This window comes from Typha angustifolia, chromosome 11 (genome assembly GCF_048772165.1).
Source record: "Typha angustifolia cultivar Huaian chromosome 11, ASM4877216v1, whole genome shotgun sequence".
NCBI classification, from domain to species: Eukaryota; Viridiplantae; Streptophyta; class Magnoliopsida; order Poales; family Typhaceae; genus Typha; species Typha angustifolia.
In genome coordinates, this window is record NC_133249.1 from 14,875,326 (window position 1) to 14,892,227 (window position 16,902).

Here is a 16,902-nt window from a genome sequence, read left to right on the forward strand (position 1 = left end):
TAATCTTGAAATATTAATGTTATTGATTTAACTTGTAAGTTGCATTAAGAAAAGAAAAGTAACACAATTCGATTTAAGTAAGAGCACTTTTTAGTGCAAGCGATCGAACCATTAAGAGAAAAAAGCTAGAAAAGACACCAAAAGTCTGCATACAAACCGTGGTTTTCCGATGTTCGATGGAATTATAATTTTAAGCTTCAGAACCTCAAGAAGCAATCAAATTAGGCCTTGCCTCAAAGAATCTAGGGAGATCCAAACTAGATCACAAGAAACATAAGTTTTTTGGTGGTTACTTTGACAAGAGGTAGAAACTAGTCACAACTTCTGCTGACAAGCTGTCGCAAATGATATTCGACATCAATATTTTCCAGTGCAGAACTAAAAGAATCAAGCTGCTATTATTTTTGCATATACAACTATAGACAACTAAAAGTCATGGCTACATGACAAGTATTCACAAGTTGTATCTTATTCACAAAGAAAAATCAAGTAATTAACAGTCACCAGTACCTTTACAAGTAAAACTGAAGCAAGGACATGCAACAGGTAAATTGGAACTTACAGTACTTAATGGCTATGTACAAGAACCGATGAATAATAACGCATAGAGAATCATGGCACACAGACACAGCATGTTGCATCAGAGCTTCAGAAGTTTTAACAAATCCATTCTCGGTGACTACCAGTTTTCCTTAACAATCTTCATTTTCTCAAATATGAACTTTCCTTCTTTGTACTTCTGTGTCTCCTCGTATGCTCTTTCATACTTCCAACCCAACACCTCACGGCAATCGCGGCAATAAATATCAGCAACCGTATGCAGGCCTGTCATGAGCTGCCTGTCTTCCTTTGGCCCAACGACGATGTTCATTGCATGTGAAAACAGGAAGGCGCGTCCATTTCTCCCCTAAGCCAACCCAGAGAGCAACCCAAAAGAGAGAGTATCATTCCACAAGCACTACAACAAAACACTAATGCATCCAAGTCCAAGTTGTTATTTACCAGCAACACATGCATATAATTTTCGAGAGAAATAAAAGAACCATCAATTGAATTATCAGCGCCACAATATGCTTATATAATTGGGCATCCAGTATCTTCGTACAACACTTATGTAGTTAAATCAGGCAAAAATTTGGGTAAAATTCAAGACCTAAAAGCATATGTGCAAGCATCCATGGGAAACATGAGTATCAAAAAAGCATTGCAACAAAAAATTAGAACCAAATGAGCAAAGGTTCTGCAAGAGCTTCACCTGAAAAGCTTTGGAGATGATATCATCATGAAGGCAGACATGGTTTCTGCAATTGGAGCAGCTGTAAACACGAGGCCCAACCAATTCTGCCATCGACCCTACTACCCAGCTCTTATACTTAGGTGCTTCCTACTAGCATAAAGATAAAATTCACCAAGATATCAACAAGACAGGTCCAGAATAAGTGCATAAGATAGCAAAAATTGGGAACACTACTCACATACCTAATTCAAAACAGAAAGGAAGAACCATAAGAACCTTACAAGATATAAAAAGGAGATGATAATTCTTCTACTGCCTCTTCTTCTTCCTTCTTCTCCTCTTCCTCTTTCCACTTTCTCACCGACAGGGAATTTGATCCCTGGTAAGGAAAAAAAAAAGGAATCTTGGAGAGGTCAAAACGGCGGGCGCAAAAGGATTGGGTCTGTGAGTAGGAAAGAAGAATTTGCCCAAAAGAATCCCAAACAAATGAGGAAGGAAGCGAAGATTGGATAACCAAGCAAGCAAAACGAAAAGGGAGGACCTTGGGGGCGATAGTGACAAAAGAGTCGGTAGGAATGATGAAACAAATCGACTCCAAAAGAAAGAAAAAGAAAAAGAAAAAAAGCCAAACTTGCATCACGAGATGTGATCAAATTCGGATTTTGGACAAAGCCCAACAAAATATTTCTCAATTTTCAACTGGGAACGAGGTGATGGACCAGAAACGAGGGAGAGAAAAGATCAAAGAATCGAGTAATTATTACTCAGTCAATACGAATCCATAAACAACAACCTAATTCTTCATCTATAATTACCTCTAAATTAGCCTAGAGAATTCCTTCTCCAAGAGAGATAGAAGGGGAAGGAATAGTGCTGACTATGATGAAGGGACTCGTAGAGGGTCAGGGATTTCTTTCTTATTTATTGTCTAACTTTTTTTATTTTAATATATATATATATATACAACTTAAAACAAAGAAGATAAAAGGGAACGGGGTAAGATCCCTAAAAATAAACCTCATACTTAGTTGCATCATAGACCAAACAATAATTAATACGAGTATCAAAATAAGTATTTAAGCATAATAGAATCACAAGAGATAGAGCAACGCCCTAGAAGCAAACCTCTCGTTTGGCCAACAGTAGCACTATGTTTATAACGTCATGAGCTTTGAGAAGCTAAGCACCTAACTAGGAAGCAAGCTTAGATAGGGATGCAAGAATGCTAGCGACGGAGTCCAATAAATTTAATAAAACACATGATGACCCATTTGAGTAGACATGTGAATTCAAGAATAGAATGAGGAAACAAAGAAGAAAGAAACAAATAAACGAGAAAAAGGAGAGAGTGAGAGAGAGCGAAGATCTACCTATTACATCCTATTACATCCACACAGATATTTGATTCTCAAAAAAAGTTAGCCCAAAATAGGACGAGGCATGGCAGATCCTAGCGTCGATGGAGATGAAAGCTAGGCAAGGTGAGGTGAGTCGAGACGAGGCATAGCATGGCAATGGAGATAACAAGGTGCAAGGGAGTCAAACCGTAGCGACACAAAGGCCGAGGAGGGGATTGAGTGAGTACCACGGCACTCGGCCTATACAACAATGATAGACAACGGTGACGCAAATGAGGGAAAAGATATGAGATGGATGGTATAAAAGAGAAAGATAAGAGTAGGGAGGAAGAGAGTGAGGGAGGAGAGAAAGAGCACCCACTAGGGGAGAGGAAAAACCCCTCTCCCCTAAAAGAAGACAGTCGTCATGGAGAAAACCGACAGAGGCAACGAGAGGGAAAAGGGCTAAACCCTACCATAGCGCTTTGCTAGAGCCAACTGCCCAAACCTTAGAAGGCTTTTACACACAAGAGTTGGCCGGTAGGACTTACATCCAAGAACACCTGCTAGTCCAGTCCTGATATTTGCTAGCTTGTGAGGTATAATGTCAAATAATTTGTCAAGATAATGCCCCCAAAAAAAATGTCAAGATAAATATTTATATTAGTATATTAATTTAGTCTTCTATGCAACAGAGGAATTATATTTTTTGTCACAACTCGAATACAACATGTGCATATCCATCACCAAGAATATTGATAGGACTTACAACCATAAATAAATGTGTCAAATATTATTCTATCCCTGTCCATCTATCATAGTTAGCTTGCTCAAATGGAACACTAGAAAAAAGAATGCTAACAGTACCTGCCTCCCCTAATCCAAGTAGCTTAATTATAAATTTATAATTTATTGAACTCGAGTTAGCTTCTTGACAAAGACTGATGCAAGTGGAGCTTAGAAAAATAGCAAGATAATCTAATTGGTTATTTAGTGTGTAAGCTCTTGGAAATCACCCCCAATTTGACCTAATCAAAGCCACTTATAGATTTTAAATTAATAAAGTGGTCTAATGGGAGTAATCATCCTCTATGATGGACCCATAAAAGTAGCATCAATTTTCTTTTCTTTTCTCTTAGTTATCCCTACTTTTATCCTTTTGCCTAGATTAATAAATTTGTGTAGAATTTAACTTTTAATTATTAAAAAAAATAACCTGAAGGAGGGTATGCATATAACTAGAAAATTACAGTTTGCAAGCATAAAATCTATGTGGGAGGTCTACCAAAAGATAAGGTGGTATATTTAATTGGCCATATCATGTCAACAATTTAGCAACAGCATAGGGACAAGTAGGAATGATTGGATGGTTAGCACTTCGGGATTCCAATCAGAATGGCCTTCTCTCACCATCTTGACTGACGTGGCTATCCATCTAAATTTGTTATTACACGTCATCAACCTCACTCTCATCCTCTCTTGAGATTGATGGGTCTCAATCTAAGAAGAAGATTATGTGACAAACTCTTTGCATGAGTGGATTTTTGGGCAAATTTTGATGTGGGAGTTGTGTCTATGGCCTAGACTTTGGACATATTATAACTTAAATCTTTTTTTTAATATTAAATTAAACTCGCTTAAAAATCTCTAGTTTATATATAAAAAAATTAAATATATTTTTAGCTGAAATTATTTTACCTTATGAATTATTATTTTAAGCCGCTAAATAATACAGGAGGTTTAAAAAAAATAATAAATAATTATCAAATGTAGTTCGTCGCGTATAAATAATGCACCCGAAAAATGGACCCAAAAACGAACCAAATGAGATTTGGTTATGAACCAGGTGAAGCAAATCCATGCCTACACACTTCGCCACGCCATTAACCAACTCCAACCCCTCCTCCTCCAACTCCTCTCCCTCCCAAACCCCAACCTCTCCTACGCCTCCGCCCTCCTCCTCTCCCACCCTTCTCCTCCTTCCACTCCCCTCTTCAACCGCCTCCTCCACTCCTACTCCATTCATGGCGCCTTCTCCCAATGCCTCCTCCTCTTCGCCCGCATGCGGCTCCTCCTCCCCCCCAACCCCTTCTCCTTCACCCTCCTCTTCGGCGCCTGCGCCCGGTTCTCCCAACCCAGACATGGGAGAGCCATTCATGCTCTCTTCGTCAAGTCCTTCTTCCCCTCTGACCCATTTGTTTCAACTTCTCTCCTTGACATGTACTGCAAAAATGGCCTACTTGACGTTGCCCGACAACTGTTCGACGAAATGCTACATAGGGATTTATCGGCGTGGAACTCCTTGTTGAATGGGTATGCGAGATGCGGTGAATTGGGTTGTGCCAAGGAGTTGTTTGACTCGATGCCGACGAGAAATGTTGTCTCGTGGACCTCGATGGTTTCTGGGTACGCCCAGAACTGGCGGTACGAGGAGGCCATCGAGGTGTTCTTGAGGATGTGGGAAGAGGGAGAGGTGAGGCCGAATGAGGTGACGCTCGCTAGTGTTCTGCCCGCTTGTGCGAACCTCGGGGCGATGGGTTTGGGAGAGAGGATTGAGAGGTATGCTAGGGAGAATAAATTGGCTGGGAATGTGTTCGTGGGCAACGCTTTGGTGGAGATGTACGCCAAGTGTGGTGATGTTGAGAGGGCGAGGCGGGTGTTTGATGGGATGGGCGGGAGGAGGAACCTCTGTTCTTGGAATTCTATGGTTATGGGGTTTGCGGTGCATGGGAGATGGAGGGAGGCTCTTGAGCTTTTCCATGAGATGAGGGTAAGCTCCTTTTGCTTATGCTTCTTGATAGCTATCCAAATATTTGACATGCAAAGTTGTGATGGTATCAGAAGAGGTCCTGAATTCGAGCTCCTCTATCACTATATTTAACAAAGTTCACATTGAATTCTATGTAGGTGATGGGGATCACTCCTGATGACATTACATTTGTTGGTGTTCTTTTGGCTTGCACTCATGGTGGATTAGTTGATCAAGGGAAGCACTTGTTTGACTCCATGGGGATAGACTACTCTCTTGCTCCGAAAATGGAACACTACGGTTGCATGGTTGATCTACTCGGTCGCGCTGGTCTTCTAAAGGAAGCTTACACTCTCATAACAAGTATGCCAATGGAGCCAGATTCAGTAATATGGGGAGCCTTACTTGGAGCTTGCAGTTTCCATGGTGAAGTACAATTGGCAGAAATGGCAGCAAACTATCTCTTCAAGCTTGAACCATGGAACACTGGAAACCAAGTGATACTCTCGAACATCTATGCGGCGTCCGGGAAGTGGAACAGTGTCGCCAAAGTATGGAAGACACTGAAAGAGAAGCAGCACAAGAAGTCAGCAGGCTATAGCTTGATTGAGTTAGGTGGCAGGATTCACAAGTTTCTTGTTGAGGACAAGTCTCATCCCAGATATGAAGATATATATGAAGTCCTGGATACGATTACAATGAGCATGAAGCTTCTTGGTTATGTTCCTAGCTTGGATCGAAAGATGCAGAGTTGATCAACTCTTCTTCCCGGTTATTGGCATAAAAGTAGTATTCACTGGAAGAATTTCCTCGGTTTTGTTCTGAGAATTATCTACCAGATAAAATTGAAGAAAGTGCAATCTTTTTAGTTGAGCACTTCATGTCCTTGACCAGTTAAGAGCTGTAATCAAGCCCGTGCCCGAGAGATTGTACATTTGGAGGTATGGCAGATTGCAGATAAAAGATATTCTTCAAATCAGTGAATTGCTTCCTTTTCTTTTGAGAGAGAGATAGAGAGAGATAGGAACTTAATAATATCTCAATTAAATCGATGTCGCTACAATTTGAACCTGAAAATTGTTGTGAATTATTTCATATCGTTGGGTGTGATTAGTAACTCCACAGTCCCCACAGCGGTAGATGAATCTGACAACATTGGCATGCTATTATTCAAGAATACATGAAGTCCTCTGATTCATCGCTTTCTTAATGTTGGAGGAATGAGATCGATGGCTTCTAACATCAGGAACATTTTGTAATGTACTTGCACGAGTAAATAATTTATACTGCTATATGCTAACAATTAACAGTGTGACTTAACAAGAAGCACATTGTAATTGACTGCCTTTCAGAACAGCGAATAGTGAATAGAGAATAGAAACCTCAGCCATACTGGTTGATATTTCCTCAACTAATCCACCAAACAAAAGATGCATTGACACCACCACCTAAAGATATACAAATAAACGACATTTGCAGTTTGTTGCAATGATTTGAACCGGATAAACAACAGAACTCAATCATGAGAAAGGCACTATACGGGCTTCTTGCACCATAGGAGATGAGCTCAGGGCATTCCGAACACTTCCCATTGCCAGATGGAATGGCCAAGAGATCAACTCACCATACAATCACCATATGACACAAGAATGAACATATTACAAAGAATAAGTACAACAAAAGGCTATAAAATGTTAAATATCGGAAGCAGGTTGGGCAGTAATAAATCTGATTAATCTTAAAAGCTAGCATGTTTATCTATTCAACATTGCATCTATGTAATGCTATCTGTTTGGTATTATTCTGTATGGAATAAAAATTAGCATACCCAAAGTTTCGATATCAATGCACCTGCAAGTAATCTTTTCTTCATGCCCATGCTTTGTGTTTCCATCCATACGACAGAGAACCAACCAGCTAGTCAGCTAAATCATAGTGGTTATGAACTTATGGTATGCTAAAGAATTAGTTCAAAGGCTACTCCCAAGTAAAAAAGCATCAAACTGCCATAGAGATTAATGAATTATTATTGAGAAATATTGGCTCCACTCTGCATAAAAAAAAAAATTACTTGCCCCCGAGTGTTAACTAGACTGGTGTGTCATTTCTGTTAGTGTGCACATTACCAAACTGCTGAAAATATATAAATAGCGAGAAAGACCAACAAAGAACCACAGAAGTACGATAGTGTAATACTAAATTACCACTAGTACACTAAAGTCGGACATAACTCAACTGTATTTAAACATGACGAACCAAAGCCAGAATTTTAATAACATAGTTTGAAAACCCCTGCATGACTAGCATACGTAGTAGGAGATTCTGTCGATACGTAACAGATAAGGCACACTGAAACAACCTCAAGTTTAAATGTCAGATACAGCTATTTATGAGAGAAATCTAGCATCAGGAAATCTGAAATTGATTATCGATAACGCCCTTGCTCACATTGGCCTCGTGACATGACCGAGCCTACAAGAAAACGACCAGCGGATAATGATTTCAGTTTAATTTAGCACCGTGATGTAATGCTCCTATTTTCAGAAGACTTTACGGCCATATAAATTGGGTAGATTTCGCAAATCACCTGGAAAAAGAAAATTCACAACTTATCGTCTACCACGAGGCCCACCAGATGACCTCGGACCAGGAAAGCGAGCGAATTGCAGCCTCAAATTGGCTGATTCACGATCATGTTCGTCGAACTTATAACCTGCAAAACGAATCGTGACTATTTACGCTTTGTACGTCGCTACGCCTCAGACGAGCAGTAACGTATCTGTAGTAGACGAATAATGAAACATCGCGCATTATAACAGTCGGCTCATACGGCATAACGATAGGAAAAGAAAAGGATGAGACAATGAGGCAATGATACGTGTCTATTACTTCGAGCTTCTGTTAAATATGTTAACCACGGCCTGACTTGCATTACATAGTTCACTCTCTTGACCTGAATGACCTTTTGCAGCAACCATTACACTACTATTCCATGGATGATTCTGTTTTATGAATAATATCAGGTTAGGAGTACAAGGCAGCAAGTCCTATAAAGGCCGATGCATAAAGCCTAGGAAAATAGGAGGATATCAAAGTTTTTTTCCCAAATACATAACATAAAAGTAGTGCCAAAATTTAAATATGTTACTGTGGGAATATATTTGGTTAAAGAGAAAATTGCAAAATATCTCAATACTGTAAAATACAGTAGACATAACTAGTTATGTGTCCTAATTGAGAATCTTTGGTTGCCTAACCCCACATATTCTTCAGGATATAATAGAGACTGCCGTAACTCAAAAAAGAAGAAAGAGAACATTCCTATTTCAGAGGAATCTACACCCTTCACTGGCATCGTAATATAGCAATATGCAACGGCTTGTGCACAACTTTAAAAGTGCCAAAAGAGGGTACCACATCACTTATACAGCCTTGAAAAGTTGGTACAACACAAGAATGATGAGCTAGTCAAGTCACCGACAACAATACCGCAGATGTGTTCCAATAACATCACTGGTTAATGATTGCTGTATCTTAATGAAAGATCCTATGTCAAACAACACAAGCAAGTAAAAGATAGAAGATAAACTTGATATGCGCCTACCATTAATTCCACATACGCAAGGAAAGTAACAGATGGAATACAAACTTGATACCACCTGCAGTGTCCAATTAATATAGACTGAAGACAAGGCCTAGATTTCAGAATATAAAAAATGATCATAAGGTTGGTAAGCAGAATTTTAATAGCATGAAAAGTTGGGAAAATAGCATTCAATAAAGAATCCATGTATTCACATACAATATGACAATGTTTTAACATGAAAAAGGATAACCAACCAGATACTATAAAACCAACACAAGCACTACAGTGCAATTGCAATAGCCAAAACCAATAACCGCAAAACATAAATGCAATTAAATGTGATTTTAACAAAATCAGAGTGGTTGCTAAGACTAATTGACATATAGTATCACCTTGCAAAGCATCCAGAGCAACTGCAGCTTGTGCAGGAGTAGAGAAATCAACGAAGCATAGGACAAGTGGGTCTCCTCCAGGCTGTTGGAATAAATTGTGAAGCTAACAAATAGTAATCAAGATAAAAGCTGTCACATTAACACACCATTTACTTACATGTCTGGATTCCTTGTTGACAAGTCGAACTTCACGGAAACCTACAAAAGGACGAAAAATATCTGCCCAAAGAGGTCAAGGAACAAAAGCTAAAAGGATGTATTTTCAATCTATGCTAACAAATACAAATTTGTTGTAATAAACGTAGAGGTAGCAATAAAAGGATACGAGAAACTTCTCGCCGTGTACAGTTTGCAGGGAGGCCTTCCACGAACAGGGTATTTGATGCATCTGGAGGAAGAGGAGGCTCTGGCCTTCCCCCACCATATCCGGCAGTCCTGCTATCCATGCCACCAACACCCATCATACGCCGGTCGTCAACTGGATGAGAGGTCATTCCTCCAGCCACAGGCCTAATAGATTCACCAGCACCAAAGGAAGACATCTACAAATAGATTTACACATTAAAGCTAGCTTCTAATGCAACAAAAAAATATTGGAATAAAGAACTTTTGACCAGTACCCCATTTCGTAAGTAACGATCATAGGAGGCTCCAATGGCTTCAGTATCTCTTACTGCACGATATGCCGTCCTTTCTTCATCACGAGGATAGTACCCAGGAATCTCAGGACCACCAGGTATATCTTCGAAATTGAATAGTTTCAGTAAAAAGGAATATTTACATTCACATCTTAACATGACTTAAGGTAGACGCAACAATAAAGAATGCAGAGTATCGACCTACCAACATTTCTTAAGGAAAACAAAAGAAAATCTTCTTGGCCACTTGACAAAGACACAAACTACAAAATTAACTGAATCTAGCAGAACAGATTGGAGTTTTTTTATTATGTTATTAAGCTAAACTTCCTCAAGTGCATGGTCTCCAAAAAGAACAGAACTTTATGACAAAATTTACTCATTTTTTGTATCAGTGCTGATCTAAACAACAATAGTATAATATAAGGAAACGTGACTAGCATATATATACTCCTGGTACAATATTTGAATAGGAAAGTGGTAAATTTTGAAGACAAAGATAAACCGTGCTAATATTGTGGAGGAAAAGAACTTTCAATTCATCTTTAATTCTGGATGTATTTACCTGAACGCAGTTTTTTGCAATAGCTAATTTCTCACCAAGATGATAAAAAGAAATATTTCCAAAACAAAAAAAACAAAAGTCACATATATAAATCCCCTATAAACTCCTCCAATAAAATTCAGCAAAATCCCCACGCTATTTAAAATTCCGATCAGCACATGAACCGCCGCTAGTTTCCATACTCAAAACCTACTATTATTCTCAGATTCATCGAAAAAGACTAGAAAACTATACCGAGAGATTGCCCTAATAACCCTTCCTACAGTAGATCTAGTACAGATTCTACATCCATCGCCAATAAAACTCGAAAAACACAAGAAATCTCAGACGAGAAGTAGCGGTTAAACTCGTAAAGACGAACCGGCGTAATCGGGTCGAGGGCGCTTGAGAGGAGCGGAAGGAGGACCCATGGCCGCCGCCACCGCCTGCTGCCGAGCTTCGCCGTACCTCCAGTACCCGTCGGCCATCTCTCCTCTCGATCTCGAGGAATAACAGAAGGTACAAAGCCTAGGGTTAGGGTTTCGCTTTCCCTTGATGCGAGATGAGTGGCTGATGCCGAAAGGCGAAAGCGGAAGATATCGCAGAACGAACAAGAAGAGCCCCCGTATATCAGTAGGAGAATCCCGGCTTTATGCACGTGATAACCCGATAACCCGATCACTTTCGGATTCTACAACTCATGCCCGTTAAATATAAATAAAATAATATTTTTGTGAATTATTAACATTTTCTATTCCAATTAATTTTAATCCCTTTAACAACAAACTCCAGATTGAGATTAAGATCATAGAAGATATCCAACAACGTCTGTCCTCTGTCCTTTGTCCTCTGTGGAGGAGGCTCACAAGTTACAGCAATAAAATAGTGACGTGGCTAAACAACTACTTGCTTAAGGCTTGATAAGATATCTAACTTAAGGCGATATGTTTTCGTAATTCAATTTTTGATCTGTTAATTGGAGGCCCAAAACTATTGAAATGGTGACGTGGACGTTGTTTTTAGAAGAAAGCTTTGCGGACCTCCGCAATCTCTACTGCTAGTTTTCTCAGACAAATTTCAGACCAAAGTCTACCAATTAGTGAAATTATAATTGAATTGTAATTGTAGTTTGATCAAATTCATGAAGAAATCCGATAATTTGAGGTTGGATTTGGAATGAAATTCATTTGTTACTTGGGTAAACTTTTTCAAATCTTAAAACTAAACATTAATTTGATGCATCCTTGGTAAAGCTCACGGGTAATAGAAAAAACATAATGATTCATTTGTTATCCAAACAAGAGAAATTCATTTCCAACTGAAATCTATTGAATTCTATCTAGAATTGATTCCAAACAGAGGCTTAGTATATAGAATGAAATTTAGAAGAGCAGCATTGGTAACTCTATCACCACTTCCAAACAAGGGAATTCATTTTCAACTGAAATAGATTGAATTCCATCCAGATTTGATTGCAAACAGAGGATTAGCAAATAGAATGAAATTAAGAGCAGCATTCATGTATGAAAGCTATAGCCACTTCTTGACTCAAAAGTTTATTCCATTAGGCCTTGTTTGATTTAAGACAAAGCTCCTAACTTGATTAGCTAGTCTCATTTCTTAATCTTAATTTTTTTAAAGAGTAAACTTGATTAGATATGAAGAAGATAAAAAATTATTTGATTAGTGAACTGGTTTAAAAGTCCATAAACTAATTCAGAGGGGTCCCTAAACTCAAAACAAATAAAACATCAGATAACGACTTTACCTATATATATATATCAGGCTATCATCACTAGAGAAATGTCTAGCATTAGAAAATTTAGAATGAAGATTACACGAGTGATATTGGTTCAGCTCATTGCTTCCTCAGGTTCTTCTTGCCAGAGATGAGCCGTGCCGATACCACATCATGTCCTCTTCCACTTCTCATCATCCTCTGAATCTAGAACATTTGATTATTTGAATGGCCTAAGCATCTATATGGAGGTGTATTTATAATGTTGCAGATGAAGATATTACTAAGAGTCGTCCAATGTAAATTCACTGCCAGGATAAAAAAAAATTAAGAGAGGGCCAATCATCTACCATGAATTGTCTGATAAGAATGGTTAAAAATTCAGACACAGCTTAACCAATGCTGTTTTAGATTTTTTTCCTAAGTGACTTGTCTCTGTATATGAGGATTTCCACCAATAAAACAAAAAAATAAATCAATAAAGTAGAACTAGATGGACTGTAGTGCAAATGAAACAGTAATTCTTGAACGATTCAGCAAATAATGTATACAAAAATGAAATATGCATAGAAAAACATTCAGCTTGATAATACCTTCTCTACTGAAATGCTTAAGAAAACTCAAGGAGAAGAATCCGACCTCCCAGCAATATAGAATTTAGCTGTATAAAAATTTAATATGATTAGTTATAGAATTTAGCTGTATAAAAATTTAATATGATTAGTTAACACATTCAAATCATTCATATATTCAAATCAATCATATAAAATTAGCAGACAGGACTCAAGATTTTAGGGGATTGCATTTGATGCTCTGTTAGTCGTCCAGTGATCAATCCACAAATTCATGTATTACAAATCCACAATGTATTAAAATAAAATTGCACTTTACTCTCAGGCCTTGACTGTAGATTGCAAAAGGGAGTTAAGAGGTTGTGATACTGAAAAGAATCTTAAATTGTATCTACTCTGACACTAAAATCTGACTGCAACTACAGCAAAACTAGTATTGATATAAGATGAAAAACATGGAACAGTATTGATCAGCACCTGATTTTCCATACCATAGTTCAATAAACTCATTTCTACTAAGAAAATTTGTAAAGAGACCATTTCAATTCTAATGAATGTCCACAGTTGGGCAATGTACTTGGTAAGAAACAAACCTCAACATATAAAACCCTAAACCACAAGTAAGTTGATACCAACACTGCTCGATACACCATAATGAGTCTGAAGAATTGAACCTGTAGACATTCTTCCTCTGTACCTGATGTTTGAAGTTCCAAATTGATAGAAAAAGTAGTTGATATATAACTATTAACCCATCGACCAGCATGTATATCCAAATTTACTCAACCATGTTCTCCCTGCAACCTTCCCCACCTTCGCAAAATCATCAATCTCACACATTTCCCCAATGCGTGAGTTGCACATCGGCAGTCTAGGAATGATCTCCCAGTAAATCATAAATAACTTCAGGCCCTCTCAGACATTCCCAAGTATGTGAAGCCCGTCGATGATAATGCAGAAATTGTAGTTAGTAGGTATGACCTTCATCTAATCTTGCTCCAAGAACAGCATGGACCTTCCACCTTCCTACCTTTTTGGTTTGATTAACAAAATTGATGGTGCCATCCACCACCTAAATATAAAACATAAGAATGAAGCCACCAAGATGAACATGTTAAACATTTTATGGGATCTATAGAAGACATTCACAAGAACTGGAAAGTACAGATACAAGGGAAGACAAGTGAACTTGAAATCGACAAAAGAAATACACTACTTATCTATAAAATGTAGAACCATCAAAAGAAGTGGCATTGGCGATTATAATTAATAAGTACAAATCTTCTGCATCTGGTGCAAAACTGCACCAAGTCAAAGGATCACAGTTTCTTCTCTACTGCAGACTATGCCAAGTATCTACAATTCCGAAGTACACACAAAGGATACTGTGTATCAGTTAACCCATGATTTTACATAAAAATAAAACAACCAACAAAATCACAAATATGTACTCAAAAAGTTACTATCTGCATGTATTTTGGTACACAAATTTGAACCGTTACTAATGACATCAAAAGTATAGAGGATCTTGCCCCTGCCTCCTTTCTAAAAACAAAGCAGAACATTATTTACAGAGAGTAACCCAATTGAACACAATGTAAATGCAAAATTGCTTGGCTCTACAGCCTTTAGCCAATGAGTAATACCTTTAAGGGCCTTGAGCAATCCTCCTCATGTATAAGGAGCTCTGGATCCAAATAAATATATATATATCTTTACTGTGTTTGTAACATTGCATCAAGATGCTCCTCTGAAACCTGACTGTCGGTGAGTACTTTCCTGACAAAGATTTCCCAACAGTCCCGATCCAAGAAATTTGGTCTACCTGAAGCGACACTATGAAGGATTTTACTAATCTCCACTTCATCTCCGGATCCATAAAGCCCATCAACTAACATCCCATATGTGAACTTATTTGGCATGCACCCATTCTCCAACATTTCCTCCAAGATACGAACTCCTTCCTTTGCCTTCCCCACTTTACAGAAACCCTTGATCAGCACATTATATGAAAAGACATTTGGTTTGCATTTCCTCTCCACCATGTCGTCCCACAATCTCCCTGCCTCTTGCAACTCTCCGTTCTCACACATTCCCGAGATGAGCGTGTTATACGTTAGAAGACTAGGAATAAAGCCCCTCTCAAACTCATCAAATAGCTTCCTTGCCTCCCGAACCTTTCCCTTCTTACACAGCCAATATATCAGGGTGCTCGAGATGGAGTTATCAGGCGTGACATTTTTCTTCAGAAGCCTCCTCCAAACCTCGCAAGCATCCTCCGCATTCCCGTCCTCGCACAATGCGTCGATCACCTTACAGCAAAGGGATGAGCTTGGCACATAATTCGTGTCCAACATGTCGTGCAGCAAATTCAGTGCTTCCCCGGACTTCCTCTCCCTACAGCATGCCTCAATCACAACCGCATAGGTGATGTCGTTCGGCTGGACACCGGCATCCTCCATGTTATCCATAACCTTTACTGCGTCCTGGAGCCTCCCTTGGCGGCAGTACCCGTCGACAAGAACAGTGTAGGTGGTCGCGTCCGGGGTCCACCCACGGCTAATTATCTGGTCGAAGAGCTCTCGCGCACCAGAGAAGTCACCGCGAGCGCAGTAGCAAGAAAGCACGGTGGTGTAGGACACGACGTTAGGGACAATGCCCCACCCGGGCATTTCGTCTAGCACCTTAAGTGCGGCACCGAGGTCACCGAGCTTGCACAACGCCTTGAGGAGAATGTTGCAGGTGCAGACGTTAGGAATTATATTGAAACGAGAGCGGCAGCTGCGGAAGAGCAGGGCGACGAGGCGAAGGCGATTATTTTGCACCATGGCGTTGAGGAGCGCATTGAAAGAGCGGACGGAGGCGCGGACGCCAAAGGAGGGGAGGGAGAGGAAGGCGCGGAGGGAGACGGCGGGGCGGGAGGCGATGCCGTAGGCGCGGATGAGGGAGATGAAGGCGTCCTCACCGCAGGGGATTCCGGCGCGGCGGAGGGAGGATAGGACGGGAGGGAGGAGGGAGAAAGCGCGGAAGAAGAGGAGGCGGTCGATGAGGGTTTGGTAGACGATGTAGGTGGGGGAGAAGCCGGGGACGAAGTGGGCAGCGTGGTGGAAGACGCGGAGGGCGAGGGAGGGGTCCGGCTGGCGGCGGATGAGGAAGGCGAGGCGGCGAGGGGAGAGAGGGGATGGGGGCCAGGGTTGGACGGGAGGGGTGACGGTGTAGGAGGCGAGGAGGTCAGAGCGGGAGCGGAGGGAGGAAAGGTGGGATAGGTCGACGATGGGGGAGGAGAGGTGGGAGAGATCGACGACGGTGGAGAAAAGGCGGTGGCGGTGGCGGGGGAGGAAAAGGACGAGGGAGAGCATTCTTTGTGTTTGGTGGCCGCGGTGGATTGATAGTAGCGAAGAAAAGAGAAAACGAAGTGAAATGAATCTATGGTTAATTACACTTTAACCACTCCATTAATCCACTTTCAACCCCCCAACCCAAATTAATTGCACTTAACCCCCTTTATCGTTTTCACGAAACCTTCAGACCTATAGAATTGTATCAATGAGTCTGAAGGTTAGAGTAAATTCTTTTCTTATCTACTTCTTGTTTTCTTAGTTAAAAGATTTATGTAGATATATTTTCAGTTCTTCAATTCGACATAGATAATAAAAAAAAATTAAAATCCATCAATTGAGTTAGTCAAATTTTTAATATTTTTTGTATCAAAACTTTTAATAAAAATATTAATACAGGGCTCAATGATATATTTAAATAGTTTAAAAAGTGTATATGTTAATTTTTGTTTTCTTGATAGATGAAATAATTCAGATCGATAGATGTGGAAGTCAAGATGCAATTAATCTATGAATTTTATACTGTTTTTTTTTTGGGGGGGGGGGGGGGGGGGGTGGTATTGATACTAGCCTGTGGACAGTAGACTTATCAAAGGAGAGTTACCAAACATAAGCTCTCTCTGATACACAAATTAGACAGATCATATCAGTATAATGCTTTGATAGTTTTATACATTTTATTTTCTCATCGTTAGTTTACACATCCAGTTGAAATTAAAAGAAAAAAAAATAGAAACTACAAACATCGTAAATCATAAAAAAAAGAAAAGG

The 16,902-nt window shown here is 39.6% G+C and overlaps 4 protein-coding genes across 10 annotated transcripts; 1 reads left to right on the forward strand and 3 right to left on the reverse strand.

The window, feature by feature from the left end:
- Positions 1 to 440: 440 nt before the first annotated feature.
- On the reverse strand, positions 441 to 2,131 carry LOC140771354 (protein yippee-like At4g27745). Of its 4 annotated transcripts, none has more exons than XM_073112862.1 (3): positions 1,480 to 2,131; positions 1,256 to 1,384; positions 441 to 907 (listed from the first exon to the last, which is right to left on the reverse strand). In XM_073112862.1, exons 2-3 carry the CDS (start codon positions 1,346 to 1,348, stop codon positions 680 to 682), a joined length of 321 nt encoding a protein of 106 aa, XP_072968963.1. In that variant the 5' UTR covers positions 1,349 to 1,384; positions 1,480 to 2,131; the 3' UTR covers positions 441 to 679. The 4 variants fall into 4 exon arrangements, with proteins under 4 accessions (XP_072968963.1, XP_072968962.1, XP_072968964.1 ...); XM_073112861.1 differs by having other exon boundaries at positions 1,256 to 1,387; XM_073112863.1 differs by having other exon boundaries at positions 1,519 to 2,130.
- Positions 2,132 to 4,390: 2,259 nt separating this feature from the next.
- LOC140771344 (pentatricopeptide repeat-containing protein At5g08510) lies at positions 4,391 to 7,334 on the forward strand. The gene is made up of 2 exons (XM_073112844.1): positions 4,391 to 5,344; positions 5,482 to 7,334. The coding sequence occupies exons 1-2, from the start codon at positions 4,412 to 4,414 to the stop codon at positions 6,076 to 6,078; spliced, it is 1,530 nt and encodes a 509-aa protein (XP_072968945.1). The 5' UTR covers positions 4,391 to 4,411; the 3' UTR covers positions 6,079 to 7,334.
- A 211-nt stretch (positions 7,335 to 7,545) lies between these two features.
- On the reverse strand, positions 7,546 to 11,109 carry LOC140771350 (RNA-binding protein 1). The gene is made up of 7 exons (XM_073112855.1): positions 10,866 to 11,109; positions 9,922 to 10,043; positions 9,627 to 9,843; positions 9,459 to 9,520; positions 9,302 to 9,383; positions 7,911 to 8,036; positions 7,546 to 7,795 (listed from the first exon to the last, which is right to left on the reverse strand). Exons 1-6 carry the CDS (start codon positions 10,969 to 10,971, stop codon positions 7,933 to 7,935), a joined length of 693 nt encoding a protein of 230 aa, XP_072968956.1. The 5' UTR covers positions 10,972 to 11,109; the 3' UTR covers positions 7,546 to 7,795; positions 7,911 to 7,932.
- A 119-nt stretch (positions 11,110 to 11,228) lies between these two features.
- On the reverse strand, positions 11,229 to 16,193 carry LOC140771342 (uncharacterized). Of its 4 annotated transcripts, none has more exons than XM_073112840.1 (4): positions 14,440 to 16,193; positions 13,387 to 13,865; positions 12,815 to 12,882; positions 11,229 to 12,529 (listed from the first exon to the last, which is right to left on the reverse strand). In XM_073112840.1, the coding sequence occupies exon 1, from the start codon at positions 16,150 to 16,152 to the stop codon at positions 14,509 to 14,511; it is 1,644 nt and encodes a 547-aa protein (XP_072968941.1). In that variant the 5' UTR covers positions 16,153 to 16,193; the 3' UTR covers positions 11,229 to 12,529; positions 12,815 to 12,882; positions 13,387 to 13,865; positions 14,440 to 14,508. The 4 variants fall into 4 exon arrangements, with proteins under 4 accessions (XP_072968941.1, XP_072968944.1, XP_072968942.1 ...); XM_073112843.1 differs by having other exon boundaries at positions 13,387 to 14,149; XM_073112841.1 differs by lacking the exon at positions 11,229 to 12,529 and having other exon boundaries at positions 12,563 to 12,882.
- Positions 16,194 to 16,902: the final 709 nt, after the last annotated feature.

Bases quoted from the DNA above. Each gene is read 5' to 3' on its own strand.
- LOC140771354 (XM_073112862.1), bottom strand. From the start codon at position 1,348: ATGGCAGAATTGGTTGGGCCTCGTGTTTACAGCTGCTCCAATTGCAGA. The intron at 908-1,255 runs GTGAAGCTCTTG...GGGTTGGCTTAG, and splicing joins TCATCTCCAAAGCTTTTCAG to GGGAGAAATGGACGCGCCTT.
- LOC140771344 (XM_073112844.1), top strand. From the start codon at position 4,412: ATGAACCAGGTGAAGCAAATCCATGCCTACACACTTCGCCACGCCATT. The intron at 5,345-5,481 runs GTAAGCTCCTTT...AATTCTATGTAG, and splicing joins AGCTTTTCCATGAGATGAGG to GTGATGGGGATCACTCCTGA.
- LOC140771350 (XM_073112855.1), bottom strand. From the start codon at position 10,971: ATGGCCGACGGGTACTGGAGGTACGGCGAAGCTCGGCAGCAGGCGGTG. The intron at 10,044-10,865 runs GTTCGTCTTTAC...TCAATTTCGAAG, and splicing joins CCCTCGACCCGATTACGCCG to ATATACCTGGTGGTCCTGAG. The intron at 8,037-9,301 runs GTGATACTATAT...TTCGTTTTGCAG, and splicing joins TGCTCTGGATGCTTTGCAAG to GTTATAAGTTCGACGAACAT.
- LOC140771342 (XM_073112840.1), bottom strand. From the start codon at position 16,152: ATGCTCTCCCTCGTCCTTTTCCTCCCCCGCCACCGCCACCGCCTTTTC.